This window comes from Chenopodium quinoa, unplaced genomic scaffold (assembly GCF_001683475.1).
Source record: "Chenopodium quinoa cultivar QQ74 unplaced genomic scaffold, ASM168347v1, whole genome shotgun sequence".
Classification (NCBI taxonomy): Eukaryota; Viridiplantae; Streptophyta; class Magnoliopsida; order Caryophyllales; family Amaranthaceae; genus Chenopodium; species Chenopodium quinoa.
Window position 1 is genome coordinate 306,065 of NW_018742410.1, and position 16,363 is coordinate 322,427.

Below are 16,363 nucleotides of genomic sequence, written 5' to 3' on the forward strand. Positions count from 1 at the left end.
AAGGGAACAAATTGCCCCACTATACGTCACTCAATTTTATTCATTTATGAGCATATTTCTCACGGTTTTCTCTTTCTCTTGTAGTTAAGTTAAAAAGTGCCCATTTTTATTTATGGTCATAATGTCATACATACCACAACTTCACTTTATGAGATACTTCTGTTTGTACTACTATTATAGGAGAAATTCCGACCACTCTTCATAATTGGATTATATTTATATATCTCATTTTTAATATAACCAATTAGTGTTGCGCAATGATTCATAAATTACACTTATAACATATACTGATTATTAAAGATGACTTACGAAACAATCGAGAATCATACACTTTCAGCCTCTGTTCAAAATTATGATTTTTAAGAGACCTTAACAACTAAGCTAGCTAACCTTCATACCAAACACTAAGTTGCGAAAACCCGGCCTCTTCCTCGAAGTATCGCCATACACTGCACCCAACTATACTTCCTTTACTAGGGCAAATTGGCAACAAATTGATTGTCAATCATAGCAATTACAGTTGGCCATCAATCAATTATAGAGAATTGCATAATACATGAGATGAAATAAGCAATTTCAGTGGTAGACTGAAGCTAAGACCACCCACTTGTTCTAAATATAGGCTTTAGTAACCCCTTGAAAGCAAAAATTCATAGTGGTGTCAAATATCAACTATTTCTTGTTACCTACACCTCCAACATGTAATGAAGCACCCTCCTTCCCCCCTTTCCCTACCAAACCAATAAAGCAATAAAAAAAGAATTTACATTTATTCAACACTTTAATTATATTTTAATGGGGACGAAAATCGAAATAAACAAAGTTTTATAATATCTCTACTTTAATTATATTCACATGCATTGACCGAAATCACTCAATAAGTACACTAGTAAAATGGGTATGTCAATTGGATTTTGTACAAGCTTGTACTGTTGCTAAAAGTTACAAAGGATAATGATGTAATTAAATTTTGGTTGAAAATATAAAGTATAACCCACATATAGAGTTACGGACCAAGTACATTTAACATTCAATAAATAAAAGGATTTAAAAAAAAGAGAGTGTTTTTTTAGATAATACACAAATTGTGAGACAGAAGATTTACTGTATATACATCTTTTGTTTCTTTATACTTGCAATGCTTATTTTCACACTTGTTAATTCATAATTTTAATCATTAATATGTTTTATTCTCACCATAAAAAGGTGTATATAGTTTATATTTTGAAATATACACTTTCGCCAAAAAAAAAAAAAAGAAAAAAGTTTCTAAGGAGATCTTTTATAAATATGTTTTTTTATTGAGTAATCAAAGTAGTGTAAATATTGCAAAATTTAAATTGCAAGTTTGCAACATGCAAGTATTATAAAACGGAGAAAAAATTGGACCACCAGGCGCCTATCAAAAAAAAAAAAAGGACCAACCACCGACCTAACCTTTCTATATTCATAATCTTTGCGCCATTCATGTAAAATATCGAATATATGCGGAGGAAACAAATTTTCAGCATATGCCAAACAGCCATTTAAATATCTCTAAAACTAATGGTAGAATTTGTATTAGATAGTCAGATCTATACTTCGTAGTACATAATGGTACTTTGTTGCTTCTTTGAAAGATCTCTAACTCAGCTACATTGAATGTGGATGTATCAGTGCGCTTGTGCCTAATACATCCGGATAACATACTGCTCATTTGACTATACGAGTATGTTACCGAGTATTAAGTTAGATTACAATCTTAGAAGAAGACTTTTCTAACTTCTGTGTACTATTAAGAAGTTTTCCTTAAAACGAGTGCGTTGGGATAATCAGCTTTTATTTGAGACGACAATGGGCATTTTCCGGAGGAACAGGCGTAATTCATCACCATTAACGAGTCCTTATCAAATAGTAGCAAAACTGGCGAAATAGTAGCAAAATTAGGCATGAAACAACCGCTTAACAGAATATTTTTTCATGATAACAAGGTGTCCTGTGTCTTTACAAACAATACAATTGAAATTTTATGTTCTGCAAAACATGTCTCTCTATAATTGCAAGGATGGAAAATAGTTTCCCACAAACTTCCATCAATTCGCTAATTCAATCATTTTCTGCACATTAGATCATGAAAAAAGATGACTCAAGTCAATGATATCGATTACCTACTAATCATGCAGATTAATTTTACTTGATGGCAGGAAATTAAGAATCAAAGCTAGAATTTTATCAGATTTGAAAAGTTCACGACTTGAAGTAGGAAAACAGATGAGTTCTGAGGATTAATCATGCTCTAGAGGTGATCATTTTAGCTTTGCTACTAATCATCTTCTGGCACCGAACCTTTACAAAATACGCGCGGTTGCTAAAAGGAAGAATCATCAGTTTTCAAGATTTTGTTATTGTTCAATCATACAAGCCTTCTTGTTCCCAGACATCAACGAGAAAATCAACCATTTCCTGCAAAAAAATAAAAACACAACCAAACGTTGGTAAACAATCACAACTACTACTACTTCTTTAGTCCTTATCAAATCGAGGTCGTCTTTATAGAAATCAACCACAACTACTAAATTTGTTACATATGGTAGCAACTACTAAAGTTCAAATATTAGCATCATACTATTGGAAGTGCCCTATTATATTGGGGCAAACTAAACCAGAGATGCGCCTATAATTTTAAATAGGGGGAAATTTAAGGGAAAAAACAGATAACAGATTATGTTCAGTAAATACTTACAGGCAGAGGGATGGGTTGAGGAAAAGGCTTATTTGTCCCAAGTAGAGTCTCGTATGTAGCATTCCAACTGCACAATACGGCATTTTGCTCAATTTTGTAGGACCAGCAGTAAAACAACTCAGGGAGAAGGCAAGAGAGCATCAAACAAGATCAGAACTACAAACCGGCTTATATTCATTGACTAAACACTGTATAAAAACAAAAGAAAAGAGCCTAAGCTCAATAGTCTCCAGGTGGTCAAAAGTCCCTCAAAACACAACACACTAATTTACCTACACTAGAGAGCATCCCAGCATAACCTAACCGATCAACACACATAAGTCAACTACTTGTAGACACACCTTTAGGATTGCAGCTTGAACACCTAATATTGAGAAGTGAGAGGAGTTAAACCTAATCCCTGGAAGGCTTCTGTTAACGAGCCTAGAGCATGAAGTCTGGCAGATTGTTTCCACTTCAACAACAGCTTCTTCAATTCTCACCAAAAAATCTGTAAGCCAACTCATTCCACTCAGAGGGAGTTCATAACGAGAGCACCCCCAAAGGCCCAAACCAGTTTTTTCCGAGGCTTTAGTTTTCCTATTTCTAACCATCCAACGCCACAACCTATCATATTTCATGGTTTGATAAATTATTCCTGAAAAACATCATCTGTAACACCTTTTAAATAAACCTCAAGTAACCTACTAACTCGATTTTTCATTTTATCTCTTTCAGAACTCAATCAATGAAGTAATTGACCCCTTTTCACAAGGCAGCCATAAAACTGTTAGCTGACCACAAAGATTCTGCAGTTCAATAAATCTAAGTTAGGCAACTTTAAGAAATACAAATTTTCATACCTTAATCTGGGTTCACGCATTTTTGGCTGATTACGAGACTTTCTATCACCAACCCACTGCTGCCTCATTTGGTTCCAGAGAAGTAGGCCTGCATCCAATAGATTTTCCAGCTATAAGTAAATGCAGATTTCTTGGATACTTAACTAGCAAAAATAAATTAGCTTGAAGTACAATACACTTCATATAAGAATTCGGTCAAAGGGATGTCTTTCAAATGATTAAAATCTATGCATAACCACATACATAGAGATGAAAGAAGAGAAAATAATACTTCGTATGGATATTATAGCAATCACACCCAATCATCAGATCCACAGACTCCAACATAAACATCAGTAATAAAAAAAAAACAATAAATTAATATAGGCACAAACACCAACTGTTGTCTTTGAGGTCTGTTTCTCTACCCTATTTAACTGGAAGAAATATAAATATACATCTCCAAGAATCAGTGTAGCCACTTCAAATGTTACATTTCTTTTAGGCACTGGAGATGGGGAGGGGAAAATCCTGGTTGACTACAGGGAAAACTAAGTACTTAACTGGAATAACGGCTTGGAGAGTTGGGTTGGAAATAAAGAGGAAAGAAACTTGCCATTATTTACAAATTCAGAAGGATTGCTTGTGCTTCCACTACCCCCATGGGGATCAAGGTTCTGATTAGAGGCACTCATAGATGAAATGCTTCTCTGTGACTGAACTGCACTATTGTCCATTTCATATGAGCTGCTCCAAATATCGTCTGGTAGGCTTGTTTTCTTTACGGATCGGCCTTGTATTTTCAATCCTTTTGATGGCTCATCCACAGCGATTATTAGTTGGGGCCTGGTAAAGCATCCAAGACAACCACTGCTCTGTTGCAAAATCAGGCATTTTTTAAATGATTAGTACCACTCTCTCAACATTCAACCATAAATAACGGAGTTATCATATAGACTACATCAACAAAACAATCTAAGCCTATGTTCCATACGCAGTCGAACCCATAATTTTCATGGGGGAGAGGAGGGGTGGGGGTGGGAGGGGAAAGTACTTTTAAAAATACTGCATATTGATCAATCAGAAACCATAGATAGGAAGAAAACAGTGCAAAAAATAAGGGCAACACTTCCATAAACAGCTAAAGCAAAATATCAGCATTGGATTTCTGAAGCAAGACATGTAATAATTGCATTATTCTTCCAAGACTGCCAAATGGAAAGGGATTGCCATACAAAAGCAAAGACAAGGGATGTGGAAAGGGATTGCCAAATGGGGTTATCATTACCACAGTTAAGTCCTCATATCAAAAGGAAAACCTGAAGTCATGCTAATTGATTTGGTAGCGTGAAGGACCCAAGTGAGAGTTGGATAAAATTATCATGGATTTTAGCTACAAATTTCAAGGTATCGCCATGGTATTAAAAAAAAAAACCTGAATTATTTTAGCACAAGCTATATCTTTGAGCAAATTAGAATTGGAAGACACAAAGTACTCTATAGATAACTAGTTATTGTCATCTATACTAATGCAGAATTGCAGACATTAACTCCAAATTTTTAGAGTAGATTTTGAATTGTTTCTCCATGCTAGAGCTCGGATAATCCCTAATTACCTATTACTGGAAGGGAATTAATACAGACACAAACATATACGACATTAGAATAACTCAAGATGATACACAGAAAGCCTTAATATATGTCGGAGATCATAAAAAAGACAGGTTACTATTTTTATTTGAAACATCAATGTCACTGACCACCACTATGCATTCATATAAGAAAAATCTGTTGGAAGCTTAGTCTCATCTAGGCTAGAATGTGCCTGGCCAAGCCACATTAACAATTGATTCATGTTGTACAACAGATTCTAGAAAGACCTGTTGCCAGCATAATGTACTAGTGGTGAGGGGCTGTCCTAAGCAAAAGTTTACAGACACATAAGTACATAACCCATGCTATCTTATGTTGTGAACCCTGAAAAATCCATGAAAAAGCACCAAGCTACCCAAGAGTAGAAATATCTGGACATTTTATATTATGCAAACACATATTAATAAAAGCAAACTAGGAGCTCTTTATCAAAAACCACAACCCAATTCCGCGGTCAGAGAAAATATACAAGCAAACTCATTCCCTTTTTGTCTTCTCAATTACATATAACTAAGGCCGTAAGGTTCAAAACTCACTTTAACACCCTAGATCAAAGAAGAAACAACAATACTTGGATAGATAATGCCTACAGGTCTAATCCACATCTCCAATAAAGAATAATCTCAATCAGATTCTTAGAGAGACAAGATTCAATAATCAAAACATCAAATAGATTTCATCGCCATGATAATGGTAAAGTGTCTAAAACGTATATGCCCAATAACAGTAGTTCTTTCAACAGGGGCAACCAAATCTCTCAGAGTTAACTCCCACAATGTGCCAATCATGAAAATATTTTTATAGAAAACTTTCACATTACTCTAATTTGTGGTCTGAGGTCTCTGGATAGTCACTCTGAAAAATAAAGAAACAATGTGGGCATGGGAGGGGATAGGGGAGGAACTCTCCGCAACTGCACAGCTACTTCCTCACCAATGAAAGTACCCAAGGTTACTAGGATTCCCATAATTCCTTTCTCAATTTCAACGGCTTCAGATAGCATCCTCTCATCTTTGACAAAGGTGATCATGGACTCTTTCACAGCTATACCAGATTTCTTAACCAAAGAACAACCATCTTTCGTCACTAATTTAGCAGAAATGCAACTACCAGCCACCCCTTACACATTTCCCACCACAAAACCCCCAACAAGGTTTGCCCATTTGGCCATTTATAGGGTTTCTCAACTTTGCACTGTGTAATGAGGTTACGGAGTAAATTAATTGCTAAATTTGAGTTACATCTTCTTATTTTATATACTTCCTCTGTTTTTTTAGTTGCATCATTTTGGTTTTCACGGACTCCTAGGCAATTTTTGGAGTAGAGAGAAAAAAATGGGGGAATTATGTGATAGAAGAGATAGAGATAATTAATTAGTCAAAAAAGAAAGTGATGCATCTAAAAAGAAACGGAGGAAGTAGATAGTTTAAAACATTGCAGAAAGGAAAATTGTTACTGACAATTAATGCCGAAAAAAAGTGAAAACTAGTCAATGAAAGAATAGAAAGAAAATATTAATAAACCATATTCAAACACTTTTTATTGTTGAAAGAGTAGTAAATTTCAGTGAAAATTAAAAAAGAACAAACCCTCATTTTTACTTACTGATCACAACTGATTAACATTGATAAAATCTGATTTTGATTGATTACAGTTGACATTTAATTATTAATACTGATTTTTTACCGAATCTAAATCTTATAAGGTGAACAAAACAGGGTATAAATAGCCAAATGGGCCAATCAAGCAAGTAGCATAACATTGAAATTTTAAGATGATATGGCCTAGGAAGTAACTATCATAAAGGTCTCAATTGATCACATAAAGAATGGATGAATGAACAATACTTAGAACATATAACTCAGACATGGGTGAAGCTAAAATCAAAGGTTTTGGAAGAGCATTACTCTGTTAGTCAGAATAGCTACTATCCAATTTTTCACACTTCAATCTCATTCTACACACAACAAATATGTCTATATTAATGTGTGCACAAGCTTCTGTTTTCAAAAAACTACTCCCCAACTAAAGTTTCTTCTTGCACTGCTTGTTATAAAAACATCGGAAACCACAAAAGTTAAGCAGAGCTTAGCACTTTCAGAACCATAAAAAAGAGCAAGTAGTTATCTTATCCTACCACATACATGTAATGATGTAAACATGTTACACCTAATATCTAAACCGCTTTTCAAAACTTAACTACAAGCAAAAATAATATGAAACACTCGAGAGAAAAATTGGAAACCCTTACATTGAAAAGGTTCCTGCATACATTTTTGATCTTTTCGATCATGAAACAAGCAAGAGCGCCAAAATAAGCAAGGGAAAGCCCCAAAAATGAACAGCAAGGCTTTCTCTCAACACAATTGTCAATTTCAATCATCAAACAACATCTTGAATTCATGTCTTGTGCTTCAATAGGCACATAGAACAAAGAAATAGAGTGGCAAAGAGTGTAAAGGAGAGAGAGAAAGGGGGCGCGAAAAATAGAATTAAGCTTCTCGAGAATTTTAGAAACAACACATTCACAAGAAAAAGGCTAATGTCTCTCACTCATCTGTCACAAGTTACCTCACAAAACAAGGCAAGACTAGATTCCAATCCAAAGAGCAAGCAAACTTCACTTGTACTATTAAGGCATCTTTAAAAAACAAGGTAAAGAGAACAACAACATAGTTTCCACAAAAATACTAATAAAGGGTACACAGCTGTAGCTTACTACAGTTGAAAGAATGGTTTATGAGCTGTAGTATCTTAAACAGTACTAAAATTAGAAACCTTTTTTAATCTTGTTATACATAAAACTTACTTATTAAGTACTCTAAACGGCTAAACCCGAAAAAATCTAGACAATACTATACATGGGGCACAACTAAGGCAGGTTTATTTGAAGTCAAAAAGTATAGATTGCCTCTGTAGCATATTTTCTACTCCGTAGTACTAATTACGGAGTATAAACAGCACAAAAGAATCCAACATTGCCACGACAGTGATGTACACGAGATTCGATCCGAGGTCCATGTAATACTCCCAAACTATAACCAAGCTAATCGACACCCCCACCAAATAGTAATGATAAAAATCAAGAAACGGTCAATTGGTTCAACTAAATTGAATCCTTCATTTTATCCAATTACTCAACAAATAATCATACCAATTCAATTTACATAAAGAATTAGAACAATTAACCAAAAGGGTATTAGATTGGAAAAAAGAACAGTAAATGATTCCAATTCTTTGACAAATTTCTAAGAAATAAGAAGATTAAAATTGAGGGAAGAGTGACTCACCCCATGCATGCAAATATGTGAGAAATCCAAGAATCCAAGCAGAAATTGTTGATTACCAAGTAGCATTTACTGGAGAAATCACACCCAGATACTCAATTTGCTATCCTGAAGAGATCACCATACTCCATACTGTATAAACTAAAAACCCCCAAAAAAATAAATTTTAAAAAAAACCCCAAAAGTAGAAATCAGTGAACTCAGCAACCCAAAAATAATTGAAGAAAATAACAAAAGATTGAATTTAGGAGAGAGAATGACAGACCTGATAATTGCAAGCTGCTTCAAGAAACAATATTGAGTACAGTAGTTTTTTTCCTGGGATTTTTATTGATTTTTTTTTTTTTTGGTAATTTAAAATTCAATTATTGGGAAGGGAAAAAGGGGGAAGAAGAAGAATAAAGTTATGTAAAGAATATAATTTCTTTTTTTTTTTTTTTTTTTTAGGGTTTTTAAAGAATTGAATTCCTCCTTTCTAAAATTATGCTAGTAGCTGAATTTTTTCAGTTTTCAGTTATGGATAATAAGGGAAGTAGGAAAGAGGGGAGGTTGGCCATTAAAAAAGGTAGATGGAAATTGGAAAATTAAACTTCTTGTCAGTCTGTCAGTAGATGATTCAAGATCTTTGAAATCTATTTTATATATATATATATATATATATATATATATAAAAAAAAAAAAAAAAAAAAAAAAAAAAAATATATATATATATATATATATATATATATATATATATATATATATATAAGTAGGTGTTTTTTAAGAACATTCGTAGCGTCATGTAAGAAATATACTTATTTCTACCAATTAAAAAAAAGATTTGTATTTTATTTTTGAATTTAAAAATTATGTCGCCACCTAGATAAAAGTAACGAATTTGATTTGATATATCTAAAATTTTAATGGCACGTAAATTATAATCCACGAATTAAATTATTTTAATGAAAAAAAATAAAGTAAAAATATAGGAAAAGATAAATTTAGTAATTCAATACTACGAGTATAAGTAATCCAAAAAAATATACTAAAAAATATTTAAATGATAAACGCTTATAATAAAGTTTGGTACCTATCATTATAAGATAAATTTTGATAGTATTTATGATAAGAAATACAAATTGTTCGTTCATTATAATTAAATTAAAATTTGTGATATCTACCATTATAAATTGACACATTATACGACACAAACAAAATTTCGTATCAATAAAAAACCCATCAAGCGAATTTTGTGTTAGTAATTTTGTGTTAATTTTGGTCATCAACGGGCCGAGTAATTTTTAGCTTAATTTTTAAATCTTATGTTTAAATTAGTATTTCTAATTATTACTTGCATTGTATTAATTTGGGATACTCAACTATTATATGTTTATATTTTATTTACTAAATGTTTTTTTACATGCAGATCTAACAAATCATATGACAAAAATAAAATTTTGTATCAATACAAAACCCCATCAAGCAAATTTTGTGTTAGTGATTTTGTATTAATTTTAGGTCATCAATATCTGGGTAAATTTTAAAATCTTATGTTTAAATTTATATTTATAATTATTAGTTACATTGTATTTATTTAGGATACTTAACGATTATTTGTTTATGTAATGACATACGATTAGATGTTGTATACTTAATATATGGATGGCTTTGGTTATTTTTGGAGATGATGAAAAAATTCTAATGTATAGATTTGATTTTATATCGCAACAATTTTTCCGGTAAATATATTGATTTATTTTATATAAATGTAAAGATTTAATTTATATCAATTTCAGTTTGGCTAACATTTCACGGTTCAATTTATTCATTGATGTAGTAGGTTGGTTATGGACGAGGTTATTGATTTTGTCGAAATAAATGGTAAAACAATGAATAATGATTTAGGATTTAAATTATTAAAAATCGATCCGTTCACATTAAAGATTTTATATAACGGAAAAAAATCATATTTACAATTTATTTATATTTAATAAATTCATTATAAATTATAGTAAAAAAAAAATATTAAACTTTTGTAATTTTGTCTGAAATTATTAAATACACTAAATCAAATAATTAAAAAATCTTAGATGAAAAAACCGTGTATTGGAAAATGATTGTAGGAAATTTTTGAAAATTGAATACGTAGTGCCTAATAAGGATAAGAATGTGTGAAAGGATTAAAGTAGACATATATTTGTATATGGAAAGCGAGTAAGGTTAGAATATATGAACATCGATTGATTTTTTATGACGATACTAGAGAAGTGGCTGCAAAGTATTTTCCTTTGAGAAGATCAAGTTAATAATAAAGTAAAAACAATAGTCTAACTAAGCTTTATTAGTTTCTTTTTTAACATAAAAAACAAAAAAAAAAACCATAGTTTTAGAGACAATCACTCTCACAATAGTCACAAATCCTACAACTATAGTTGGAAATTGTGAGAGTGACTGAAAATTTTCTATTAAAAAAAGGAAATCTAGTAGGGTTTTTTTTTTTTTACTCCAAACACAATGTTTCCTGTTATTAGAGCATTGTTAACGACAATTTGACAATCACTTATGTTTTGGATGATAGGGGATAAATATTTATTTATTTAATTAACTTTCAAGATAAGGATGACAAAATTGACAAAAATAACTTTTTTTTTCAGTCATAACTCACAAGAGTTTAAGTAACATTCATACCTTGAAAAACTTATCTTAAACAATTTATATTCGATTTGTCAATGATATTATGGAATTTATATTATTTTAGAAGAATTCAAATTTGATGTGCTTTTTTCTAGGAAATACTCCGTACTTCAGATAGAGCAAATAAATACCCTACATTATTTACAAATGACAAATGAAATGGATTGTTTCCAGAAGCAAATTCCCTACATTATACATGAAATACAAGTAATGGTAATGTTGCTGTCTTAAAAGAATGTATATGAACAATGTATTCTGGTTAAATACATCAATTCTTCTATTGTCTTGCCTAGGCTATTATTAATTCACCTTTGCTAATTGCTATGTTTATGTACAGAACAACAAAATCCCTGAATTTTTGGTCTTCCTTCGCATTTTGCAGCTCTGATCTTAAACATATCAGTCTTATGCTTCAGTTGCTCAGTTGCTCAGCTGCTCAATGACATGCTTCTGCAAGAGTGCAGCAAAGAGGAAAAAATTATCAGTGAAACATGATATGACTTATACCGGGTATACTCTACTGCTGCATCTTCCAATGAGGATGATCCTAAAAAAAGAGCTGAGATCACTTTAAGCGATTCATGATTACTCAAATTTACAACTATTTTTCTGAAATGTCAACAATCAACAGGTTCAAAGAAAAATGCGTTAACATACCCTTTTGTCTTGTAAGTCTTGTATTGGAATATCAATGTTACTAAGTAGTAAGTATAGGAGGTAGCAGATCAGACTTAGTCCCAAGAACAGGAGCAATGGTGTCAGGGAAGAACTTTTCATCTTCAGAAAGCGGGGTAATATGTCCAAAACTTGTGACTTCAATGGGATATCGAAGGAGGTGTCCAGGCAAGTCTTGATCGAAAGTTTCACTAGAATATATTTTCCAATATTTTTCAGCAATACTGTTCACAACTTGCATGCATTCCAGTGTCTCGGGATACAGAAATGATTCATGCATATAGTGAATGTGCTCATACCACAGCGCCATTCTAAAGCCATATATATGCGCCTTTGCTGGCTGCCCTGCAGATAAATGATGCGGCTGGTAGGCTCCCATTGCTATCTCCGTGTCTCTTCCCCCATCCATTGACCGCTGGTTTATATTTGCAGACCCAATAATGATGTATTCATCATCAACTGAAATGCAATAAATATAAACAATGTTACTGCTGAAAGAACCAAGCAATTGAGGGACTAACCAAGATGTTAGGCTAGAAAGTAGAGGTTAGGAGCTTTGTCTTTCTAAGGCCATATTGCATTCAATTTATCGTTTGTTTATTGGCAAATTGCTGGCTTCTTTTTCATTTCATTTTTTTTTTTCTCTTTTCTTGTCATTTTAACACCTCCCTACTCCAAAAGGCAGCTTAAAGAGATCAACGAAGGGAAACACATAATTTCCAACAAAAGAGATTACGAATTATTAGTAAACCAAGTAAATTTTGAAAGGAATAATTAAAAAGACCGAACAGACCATAAAATAATTGTTGGTGAGCACAAAATACCTATCATCATTTTAGCATGAACATATATCATGAAACGTCGATTGTGTTGAGCTCTGTCATATGTAGTACCAAGCACTGGCTTCTCTGCAGGTTGATCTTCCCCAGTTTTCAAAACCTCCCGATTACCAAGACAGAAAAACGATAAATAATCTTTTGGGTGTGCGTTGAGATTCATGCGTCGTATGGCATTGGCAATATCAGTATACATCATTTCCATTGTCCTCCTCTGCCAATATAGTATTGCCTGGACAGCACCACTTTCAGGCTCTCCTTCAGGCCACATAGGTATTACAACATACACAGAAAATCTCTCTCCAGCTTCAATCTTGCTGATGATCTTCAGTGACAGCTCTTTCGGTATGATATGCAAGGCATCAATATCTTCCTCGGGTTTCCAGGCATACGAACTTCCAAGAAAGTATTGATTTTCAATGTATATAAAGTTCTTTGCTCGTCTGATGGCATTTATGTATCCATCTTGAATGCTACGATCTATGATACTGCCTCTATCGCAGTAAAGACCAACCTGAAATGCTTTATTTGGGTCTGATGGGAAGCCTACCCCTGGTTCTCCATCAAGTACCACCGAACCTCCATCAATGGATCGGAATATCTGAACATTCCAAGATTCTTGTTCTTCTGCTGCTGTCATTACTTCAAAAGGTTTGGTTATTCTTTCCTTAAGCTCATCTAGCGAATATAGGAACTGCTTTCCCTTTTGCTTAGTCCATCTTTGCTCAAAGTTATATAGCACATCCCATGCGACAGGTCCTTCTAGCCGGCAATGGATATCATGCCATGGTTCCCTCGGACCACCTTTTTGTATTGAAGCTCCTGGAAAATTAGGCTGATGGAAATCATCCTTGTGAATTGTTTTTAATGTCCTAAAAAGAGAATGATCTTGTGTATCATATCTTCCATCACAAAGATCAATACCTCCTAAGAAACTCACAATTATCCTCTTTAGTGATCCAGGGCTCTCACAGTCAACCACTACTGTTTTCTGATGGTGTGTAAGCATAGCATCAACCTGAACACCCCGTATCGTGCTTAATCCTTGGCCAGCCCTCCGGGGACACTTAATACACCTTACATTTGTGTTCAGAAAGTAAGCAAAGGTGTCTTCATCATGGGTTCCCATTAATCCTTGCCTATTATACGGCTCTGAAGTTATATCATCCCAAACAAGTATGAGAACTCTCATGTCTCTCTCTTTAGCTTTCTCCTTGAGAAGTTCTCCTAAAGAAAGATGAGGAAGATCCCCTCCCGCCTTTTGCCTACGAGGATCCCTTATTAAGGTGATCTTTGTGTTAACAGACCAGCCAGCTATGTAAATCAGGTATTTTGCATTAACAATAGCATCAAATATATCTTCCCAGCACCGCCGTGACTCATAATTCTTACCTCCATGAAGCATTATGGAAGGAGTAAAATTGTCAGACACATGTGCATCTTGATAGAGAGAGACTTTGCAACCTTGTCTCTGTCTGAAGAATGAGGAAGGGACTCCTCCATAATGTGGACTTTGGATACCCTGAGACCAGTTTGGATCTCGAGTTACATCCAAAAACTGTACACTGACATGAATTTGTGATCGTATGGAGTTGCCACTCTCATCGAATATTTCAAGCCATCTGTCTACTGGACGACCTGAAATGACTTCTCTAACAGGTAAATAAGCTCTTCCAATTAGAGTTGCACTAACAGGATTTTCGTCCTTGACAGTGAATATAATATTCGACACCTCATGAGCACAATAGACACGGAAGGGTTGAGACCAACGAGGCCTTGAAGGTGTAGTAATGATTTTTGTCCGTGCAACTCTTGCTTTATCCAGATCAATTGTGGCATACAGTCTGAAACCTGCAAGCTGAGGACTGCACGCGCAATATCCTTTGATTCTGTACAATAATGTTCTCCATACCCTTCTTGGATCATCAATACTCTATTTTCCTCCAAGCAAAAAATAAAAAAGAGGTAGCTAAGTCATTTTTGATGATTTCATGACAAAATGCAGAATCATGATGGTAAACTATGTTTGTGCTACACGCGAAGTAATATGTATTGTAAGAATTATTTTCATTATTTTGCATTATTCTTGTAAACACCAATGCTATGTTGATCAAAGAAAATGAATTATAAGGTCAGAACTATGGATGATTTAACCTCATAACTTGGTATTATGTTTCGTCTTAGGCAAAGTAGCTTGAAAACTCATTAAAAATGGAATTACATTTTTTATTTTTTTTACATCTTATCACAAAATTTAAGGTCCTCTATGTAACATAATTCCTCCAAAGCTATGGAAGTTGTTTACCAAGAAGGGCGTAGGTAATTCGCACTCCCATAGTTCTCTGATATGTTAACCATAGTACATTATTGCCCGAGGGGCCGAGGATGATTAACCATAACAAATGGACTTCCATAAATCCCATATCAAGGACATTTTAAATGATTTAGGTTGGTTTTAGAAAACCCTGGAAAAACAGGGATACTGCTTTGTTATTTGAGATAATATATCATACGGAGTAAGCCTTTTTGTCCTTGAATAAGCAATCCCACCAAATTAGCCCACTTAAGCCTCCCCTAATCAACTTTCGTAAGGATTAATTACAGGGTTTACAAGACAAATTAGATACGTAGTTCATTTAAATTCCATTCATCTATACAAATACTTGTACAATATTTAATACGGAGTAACAAAATAATTTGCAAGAAATTTAGAGACCACGTGTCCCTCCTTAAAAACTATGTCATAGAGGTTAAAACTAGGATAGAAATTATAAAGAGGGTAAACCTATTATTCTTCAAGCAATCAACTACTATCTTAGTTCGGAATGGTTCAATAGTGTACCATAGCATAAACTACTGTGACAACTAAAATCGAAGCAAGGTTGTAACAACGTAGAATAGCTAGCTGATTAACTAACCTGTTTCAAAAGGGTTAACCCACAACCCAAATGCAGCTTATCAATTTCATGTATTTGGGCATAAAGCACCCCATGAAGCAATGTGGTCCTTCGATTCATTCCTCAGCAAAATCAATAAAACCCTGCAAATTCAAGAAATGATCAAATTAATCACCCCAACAAGAAAAACCCAGAAAGTTGTAAACGCTAAAATCTATTTAGCAACCTTTTCTCAAAAGGGAATTGAAACTCATGAACAGTTGAAATTGCAGAAAAGTTTAACGCCCAGAAAATTTGGTAGATTTGAATAGTATAAATCAGGTGGATTTTTTTGCAGGAAATCTCCATGAATAAGCCAAGTTTGTGTAAAGCAATGGATATCTTGAGATGATTCTTCATTCTTTCCTCGTTCGCAAGATTCTCAGGGTATAAAGAAAATTTGTTCTCAACTCTCCTTCCAAGTTTTCTTTTATCGCAGTTGGGCAAAGATTAAACCAGATTTGGTACTCCAAAATATAAAACATGAAAGGCTTCATAGCTGCGGACCGCGGTAGACTCGTAATAAAGTTGTCAAAAATCGACCTAATCTGAATTAAAATTGTAGCCCACCTGACTTAACTTATGAATGTTTGTTCGAACCAAAATCCAAAACTTGTTTCACCTGAAATGTTTATATGCAAACCCAACTAGTACCGATCCAAACTCTAATACTATTTAGATTAAATTTGAATTTGAAATATACCGAACCCAAAATTAGGACAATAAAAAAATTGCCGTGATCTATTATAGATATGATCTT

General features: G+C 33.6%; 2 protein-coding genes across 5 annotated transcripts; both read right to left on the reverse strand.

Annotated features, from left to right (window-relative positions):
- Positions 1-1,922: 1,922 nt before the first annotated feature.
- LOC110705086 lies at positions 1,923-9,111 on the reverse strand. 4 transcript variants are annotated; one of them, XM_021882928.1, is made up of 6 exons: positions 8,749-9,111; positions 8,487-8,624; positions 4,160-4,418; positions 3,565-3,652; positions 2,723-2,789; positions 1,923-2,442 (listed from the first exon to the last, which is right to left on the reverse strand). In XM_021882928.1, the coding sequence occupies exons 2-6, from the start codon at positions 8,550-8,552 to the stop codon at positions 2,389-2,391; spliced, it is 534 nt and encodes a 177-aa protein (XP_021738620.1). In that variant the 5' UTR covers positions 8,553-8,624; positions 8,749-9,111; the 3' UTR covers positions 1,923-2,388. The 4 variants fall into 4 exon arrangements, with proteins under 4 accessions (XP_021738620.1, XP_021738635.1, XP_021738614.1 ...); XM_021882943.1 differs by lacking the exon at positions 8,749-9,111 and having other exon boundaries at positions 4,160-4,413; positions 8,487-8,621; XM_021882922.1 differs by lacking the exons at positions 8,487-8,624; positions 8,749-9,111 and adding an exon at positions 7,448-7,814.
- A 2,096-nt stretch (positions 9,112-11,207) lies between these two features.
- LOC110705114 (phospholipase D alpha 1-like) lies at positions 11,208-16,080 on the reverse strand. The gene is made up of 5 exons (XM_021882956.1): positions 15,791-16,080; positions 15,586-15,707; positions 12,656-14,600; positions 11,814-12,290; positions 11,208-11,606 (listed from the first exon to the last, which is right to left on the reverse strand). The coding sequence occupies exons 2-4, from the start codon at positions 15,682-15,684 to the stop codon at positions 11,854-11,856; spliced, it is 2,481 nt and encodes an 826-aa protein (XP_021738648.1). The 5' UTR covers positions 15,685-15,707; positions 15,791-16,080; the 3' UTR covers positions 11,208-11,606; positions 11,814-11,853.
- Between the last annotated feature and the right edge of the window lie 283 nt (positions 16,081-16,363).

Coding starts and splice junctions, on each gene's coding strand:
- LOC110705086 (XM_021882922.1), bottom strand. CDS start 7,600: ATGAATTCAAGATGTTGTTTGATGATTGAAATTGACAATTGTGTTGAG. Junction 4,419..7,447: donor TATGCAGGAACCTTTTCAAT/GTAAGGGTTTCC, acceptor ATTTTGCAACAG/AGCAGTGGTTGTCTTGGATG. Junction 2,790..3,564: donor ATGCGTGAACCCAGATTAAG/GTATGAAAATTT, acceptor CGTATTGTGCAG/TTGGAATGCTACATACGAGA.
- LOC110705114 (XM_021882956.1), bottom strand. CDS start 15,684: ATGAATCGAAGGACCACATTGCTTCATGGGGTGCTTTATGCCCAAATA. Junction 14,601..15,585: donor GGTTAACCCTTTTGAAACAG/GTTAGTTAATCA, acceptor GGAGGAAAATAG/AGTATTGATGATCCAAGAAG. Junction 12,291..12,655: donor TCATGCTAAAATGATGATAG/GTATTTTGTGCT, acceptor ATTGCATTTCAG/TTGATGATGAATACATCATT.